Source organism: Nicotiana sylvestris, chromosome 3, assembly GCF_000393655.2.
Source record: "Nicotiana sylvestris chromosome 3, ASM39365v2, whole genome shotgun sequence".
In the NCBI taxonomy this organism is placed as follows: Eukaryota; Viridiplantae; Streptophyta; class Magnoliopsida; order Solanales; family Solanaceae; genus Nicotiana; species Nicotiana sylvestris.
The window spans coordinates 119,715,115-119,721,662 of record NC_091059.1 but is presented as its reverse complement, the minus strand read 5'-3'; the positions used below and the strand labels follow the sequence as shown (position 1 = coordinate 119,721,662).

Here is a 6,548-nt window from a genome sequence, read left to right as displayed (position 1 = left end):
ACATTCATAATTTATTTGGCCAAATTTTCAAAATCACTTATTTGGAAAAGTATTTTGTATTGAAAGTATTTAAAAAAAAAAAAAACTTTTGAAGACAAGTTATTTGTGTTTGCTTAATTAATTTAAAAAATACTTTTACTGATATTAAAGTAGCAATCTCAAAAGTGCTTTTGGTAAAATAAAAAAAATTGCACTTCTTCAAAAATACTTATTTTTTTCTAAAAGCTTGATCAAACAATTCTCTAAAATAATATTTCTTTCAATAAAAAAATATTTTTGACTTCTTGAAAGCTTGGCCAAACATAATATAACTCTTTATTTAACCGATTCTTTGACAAATCATGATAGTGACTAATAAAAACAATTAAGAACAATGTTTTAAATGAAAAAGTTGAGGTACTTTACCTACTGTAGTAGAAGTTAGCTTAAGGTACTTTCAACTCCATAAGTTATTTCGTTGTTTCCGTCAAATAATTTGTAAGAATATGAAAAATCTCTAAAAAATTATCAAAATAGATTTTATGAAAATTCAAACAAAATTAAAATTGTTAATTATATGTGAATAATATATTCTTAGCCAATAAATTCTTATTAGTGAAACAACGCACAATATACAAGTTATACTATCAAATATTTAAAAGAAATAAAAAGAAGAAATTTATAGATATAATCTTAGAACAAGTCAATATCATATCGATCTATTATATGTGTCTGCATCTACCGTTGCATAGTCGTGGTACAATAATTATCCTATCTCTAGGCTAATATGAGTCTCGCCTTTATCCTTTAAAACATTTATTAAAATATAAGGTTTTACAAAGTTAACTTAATTTTCTCGAAAGATTATCCAAACAACACAAATTTCCCTTTTCCAATATTGTTTATAAATTTTGATTTTGTTAAAATTAAATGACAACCAAATGCAAACATGAGATCCAACTTATAACTATTTTCTTTTCAAAAAAACTTTTTAACTGTGGACAGACATCTTGAAAGTTGGTATTTTTTTGTGCATTTTAACATGTTAAAAAAAGCAAATGTTTGGTGGGGGTTGGATGTTCAACTGGCGTGGGGAAAAGCGTAGTCAAAGGGGGGGGCGTTGAAAATTAAAGTTGGTTTTTCTGGTTTCGTTGGAATTCAACTATACAAGCTGCGAGAGGCCTGCCATCTTTTTTGCCTTCTCCACCACGTCTCTGTCCCCATTATATATAAATATAAACACCCCCTCCCCTCTCTTAACCCTCTCTTTTCTCGACAAACCGAATAAACAAATTCCAGTTCCTCTTTCTCCGTGATTTTCCTACTTCTTCTAGGGTTTCGGTTTTGCCTCGCAGCGATTGTTGCCTCCCGGAGGTAAGCTGACGTCATCTCCTTTTCTCGCCGGTACCATTTCTGCATTTTTTGTATTGCACTATATGTTGAAAAATGCAAGTTCTATCGTCTTGTTCTTCGAGCTTTTTTAGTTGTAAACGATGTTTCTGCCTATTCCTATGACGTCATTGTAGGTTTTATATTCATTCGGTCCTTCATTCTGGTAAAGAGTACCTTTTTAGGCGTTCTTTGCTTTGACACGTCTCCGTTCATTTTCCGCTTGTAAATCAGGTCCTTTTTCCTCATTTTTATTTTAAATTTTTCACCGGCTGCTCTGTGATTAGAAAATGTCATCATTAAACAGTTTTAACTTGATATTTTTAGTCCTATTTCATTTTTCATCAGTTGTTCTGTGATTACAAAATGTCGTTTTAATAATTAATTTCTCATATTTTGACTTTTACCTCTGTTTTTTTTTTGGGCAAAAGTTATTATTATTCCGCATTCATATGGGCGCTGAAGAAATATTAAGTACTTCGGCGATGAGAGTTGTTAGGAATACCTTCCTTCACTAAAGGATTTGCTTATTTATCGTTTTTTTTTTGTTTGTGAATAGTCATGTTATATATTATATTATAAATCTGTGGTGCTGCTTCAAGCAATTGACAAGTTCGGGTATTTCCGTTTTTCTCCAAACAGCAAGGCAGATATTGTCAGCATAAGTCCTGCTATTTTATTTGTAACGGAGCTGTATGATGTATGTCATTTAGATATCATCTTCATCTGTCAATTTTTACAAAATCATTTTCAATCCTCGATTAGTTGTGGCCAGATTCTTCCTATAATATCATGATCAAGACAGGCTAATATCAATACATTTGTAATCATTTCACAGTTCCAATCCACAAATATACTCAAGGAAAGAATATTATTTCTTGGCGTCCAACTGTTAATGGATATGTTTTGATGTCTGAAACAAAAACATACTCTTGATAATATAAGTAGAGATTAGAAGGGGTAAGAAAGGAAAAGGTTGAAGGGGAATCTGTTATCTCCAAATGTTTCTATTCTTGGTGGTGGTCACAAGTTGGTGCATGATAGCAACTATAATATGGAGTTACATGAATTTAATTTCTTTTCAATGTCATCGTTTTTTTCTATTACTAGAATTTAATGAGAGGGGTCCATATGCTTAATGCTCCCCATGCTTCTCTGAAGGACCATATTATGTGGTTATATCTGCTGTTTTTTCCTCTCAATTTGTGGGCTATGGGGAGGTTAACAGCTACCTACTGCCAATTGCCAAATTTCCTAACCAAATATCACTATTAGGACCACTATTATTTTATGCGACCTGTTAGATAACATGCAGTTTAGTCTTTCAAAGGTCATCTCGTAATGTATCTGTTCCATTGATGTTAGTAATATGTTTTTGTTAGTAGGTATTCCTTTCAGACGTTCACAGCAATAGTCTTCCAGATTGTGTGCTATTTGGAATCACCAGAAACCTTGATTTGCCTTTTTTGTGTATGTTTTTTTTGAAATTCTTTTAAATCAAGTTCTCTTTCAAGTCTTGTTCTACCTCAGTTCTTTCTTTTCTGGTTGGAACCTTCTCCAACTTGCGATTAATTTTATTACGCAAACTGTTGACAGTACACTCTGGGCCAAGGAGTTGTAGATTTTTGTGGTCTTCGAGTTACAAAGTTTCTAGACTTCTGTTGTATTCTAGATGCTGCATCACTTTAACTTTTCATCTGGTAATTACATCTGTGATATTGAGACATACAGCTGCTTAACAAATCTCCTTCTCACATATTTTGCAGTTTATTAAGCTGACTGACTAGAAAACTAAGGTTAAGAAGCGGGAGGATGTGCAAGTAAGATCTATGTTGGATTGTGAATTATGAGTTTGCTATTGTCATCTTTTGTTCACTCACTCATTGTCTTGTGATTGTCAGTTTCCAGGGATCTTTTGCTTGATGGACCATACGCCTGGCTGCAGTGATAAGGTTACTTTGAAGAGGTGGTTTTTCATTGACAAAAGGGTTGGTTAGAAGTGTGTGAGACATTCTAATTAGTAAACCGTCGTCAACTGTTTGCATAGTTGATAAACTTGTATTCTGCCATAAAAAGATATTGGGCACAATGGACCTGAAATCAAATACTTCCCCAGTTGTTACTGATCCTGCCCCAATGACTCAGTCCAGATTGGGCATCCACTCTGCTTTGATGCCATACTCACCGACTGGGGCAACTTTCTCTCCCACACTATTCCTTACTATCCCAAGGAAGAAGCCAGGAATCCTAGATGATGTTAGATCAAACACTTGGTTGGACGCCATGAAATCGTCATCTCCTACACATAGCAAGAAAAATAAGGACTCCAATGCTGAACTAACAGCAAATGAAAGTGATCTTGCCTACCGCATTTGGATGGTAAAGCTATTTATGTTCTTTGTATTTAGACAATATTTGCCTGGATCTTACTTTTGGAAGCATATAAGAAAGTCGTTTTATTACTTTTTGTGCCTTTTCAGCTCAAGTACCCCTCAGCACTTTCATCATTTGAGCAAATCACAAATTATGCAAAAGGCAAAAGAATAGCACTCTTTTTGGACTATGATGGGACTTTGTCACCAATTGTAGATGATCCAGATCGAGCCTTCATGTCTGGTGCTGTGAGTATCTTAACTTTTTAATGGGAGAAACTTTCTTCTACACTTGCAGGATTCTTTTTTGACACTAGATCACTCTTTTTCAGATGCGCGCTACTGTGAGGAATGTGGCTAAATACTTTCCCACAGCAATTATTAGCGGGAGAAGCCGTGATAAGGTGCTCAGAAATGCTTTTATTTAACTGGGCAAGATTATTTTTTAAGAGTAAATCTTGTCGTTACTATGTTAAAAGCTTTCAAGATTCTTCTCTTATTGTGTCCAGGTATATGACTTTGTCGGACTAGCAGAACTTTACTACGCTGGTAGTCATGGGATGGATATAATGGGCCCTGTTCGATCCGTTTCTGATGACTATAGTTGTATTAAATTTACTGACAAGCAGGTAAAGATGCTAAAGCTGATCTCTATTGAAGCAAATTAGGACATCCAACCATCTTTTTTCTTATGAACTCACTGACATCAACCAGCTTCTTTGTACACAGGGCAAGGAAGTTAATCTTTTCCAACCTGCTAGTGAGTTCTTACCAATGATTGATGAGGTATATAAGAGTTTTGCGCTAAAAGAAAATTATTGCTATTTGTGGCAGCGCTCGGTATAAAACAATGTTTTCAATTTATGCTCAAGCAGGTTTTTAGATCTCTTGTTGAGCTCACAAAAGACATCACGGGAGCAAAGGTTGAGAACAACAAATTCTGTGTTTCTGTACACTATCGTAACGTAGATGAGAAGGTATGGATTGTTAATTTGGTTTAAAATCCAAGTAAAAGATTATGTTACTTTTCTTTACCTGTCAGAAGGTTCTTATCCCTTCTTGCTTTGTGCTTGTGTAAATTATAACAGAGTTGGTCAGCTATTGGAGAATCTGTTGATGAACTGTTAAAACACTACCCACGTCTGCGATTGACACATGGCCGGAAGGTACACATCTGAGCTTGCTTCTGCACTGCACTTTGCATTGCAGTAGGAAAGTTACTATCTTGTTATATTTAACTCCTCTAACTGTTTGCTCCATAACCTTGTTCAGGTTTTAGAAGTCAGGCCTGTGCTTAACTGGGACAAGGGGAAAGCTGTTGAGTTCTTACTTGAATCTTTGGGTGAGTGAAGTCTTTGACTGCTTTATGGAACTGTACTGAAGGTTTTAAGATGTGTTAACAGTTGAACCCCATTCATCGCAAGTGAAAAAAATAAAACTAATATAATATGCAATTTTTTTTGTTAGGGTTGAAAAATTGTGATGATGTTCTTCCCATATACGTTGGAGATGATCGTACAGATGAAGATGCATTCAAGGTAACGTTAAGCAGACCAATAGGAAGTTATATAATAGACCCGCTTCCTTCTGGGATGACCAATTATATACTAAATTAAGAAATGCGCTTGTTAACAGGTCTTGAGAGAGGGAAATAAAGGTTACGGAATCTTAGTATCTTCTGCACCAAAAGAAAGCAGTGCGTTTTACTCTCTGAGGGATCCATCTGAGGTATGAAAGTGTGTCTTAACCGAATGAAGCTGCTTCAGAAACCTTTTCATCCAGCATGCTATGCTTTAGTCCGATCATTCTTGCTATGAAATTCTGAACAAATAACATTTTCCTGGTTGTAGGTGATGGAATTCCTCAAGTGCTTGGTATCATGGAAGAAGTCAAGTGGTTTTAGCAATTAACAAGGAGTACCATTCAACAACACATATACCCCATTTTGTTGAATTCTTTTCGTATGAAGATCTAATGGCTTGCGGATGGTTTAGGGAGCAGAGGTGCTTAGTGAAGCTTCTAGAGACAGCAACAGGGATTCAAGTTCACTGTTTCTGCTCAGAGTTTTTCTTTGTAAATTCCTTTTCGTAATTGCTGCATCAAGGATGCCCTTAAGCCAATGTATAGTCATCTTCGTATTTTATTTTTCAAGTTGTATGTTGTTTCAACTTTGGCGTCAGTTCTCCCCAAGGGAGAATGTACCAACAACTGAAATGCTTAATACATCCAGTACGAACTTAATTTCTTTATTTAGTAATTTGTGTTCAAGACTCTGTATCTTGCTCTATCCCCTTGCCCTTGTTGAAAATTGCAAAAAAGAAAAAAATCAAATTTCGCCTTGTGTCTTTCTATAACCCTGTATTAAAACCAATACAAACTGATGTGGACAGTTTACAGACTCATGCGATTTCATTGAAATATTTCATAAACTACGAAGTGATGCTCCAGTCAAAGGTTTAAGTGCTAAACGGGGAGGGGGGATTCGAGTTGTAACCTTGTGGTTGTAAATTTACCTTACTTGACTTGGGTGTATTAGGAATCCCATCAAATGCCCTACTCTCCTTTTCCTTTCCATCTGCAGTCCCCAGCAGTAGGTATGGACTCACATAAACCATAAATTATGCGGAAAACAACAGAAATTGCTTAAACCAGGGATTATTAAATCGATTTCCATAGCATGGGCTAGCCAGTTTTCGGACTGATCATTCAAAAATAGTCAGCGTTTGTAAAGTCATTGAAAAATAGTCACTATTTTGTTGCAACATGGAAAGTTCCAGCATAATATACTGGAGATCGATGCAGCTGTGT

At 35.3% G+C, this 6,548-nt stretch overlaps 1 protein-coding gene across 3 annotated transcripts; it reads left to right on the top strand.

Moving 5' to 3' along the window:
- Window positions 1-1,214: 1,214 nt before the first annotated feature.
- LOC104240884 (trehalose-phosphate phosphatase A) lies at window positions 1,215-5,993 on the top strand. 3 transcript variants are annotated; one of them, XM_009795784.2, is made up of 13 exons: window positions 1,215-1,353; window positions 3,135-3,188; window positions 3,270-3,747; window positions 3,849-3,989; window positions 4,073-4,144; window positions 4,250-4,369; window positions 4,470-4,526; window positions 4,616-4,717; window positions 4,829-4,906; window positions 5,013-5,082; window positions 5,208-5,278; window positions 5,376-5,468; window positions 5,591-5,993. In XM_009795784.2, exons 3-13 carry the CDS (start codon window positions 3,457-3,459, stop codon window positions 5,648-5,650), a joined length of 1,155 nt encoding a protein of 384 aa, XP_009794086.1. In that variant the 5' UTR covers window positions 1,215-1,353; window positions 3,135-3,188; window positions 3,270-3,456; the 3' UTR covers window positions 5,651-5,993. The 3 variants fall into 3 exon arrangements, with proteins under 3 accessions (XP_009794086.1, XP_070027087.1, XP_009794093.1); XM_070170986.1 differs by having other exon boundaries at window positions 1,217-1,383; XM_009795791.2 differs by lacking the exon at window positions 1,215-1,353 and adding an exon at window positions 2,707-2,838.
- The last annotated feature ends 555 nt before the right edge of the window (window positions 5,994-6,548 follow it).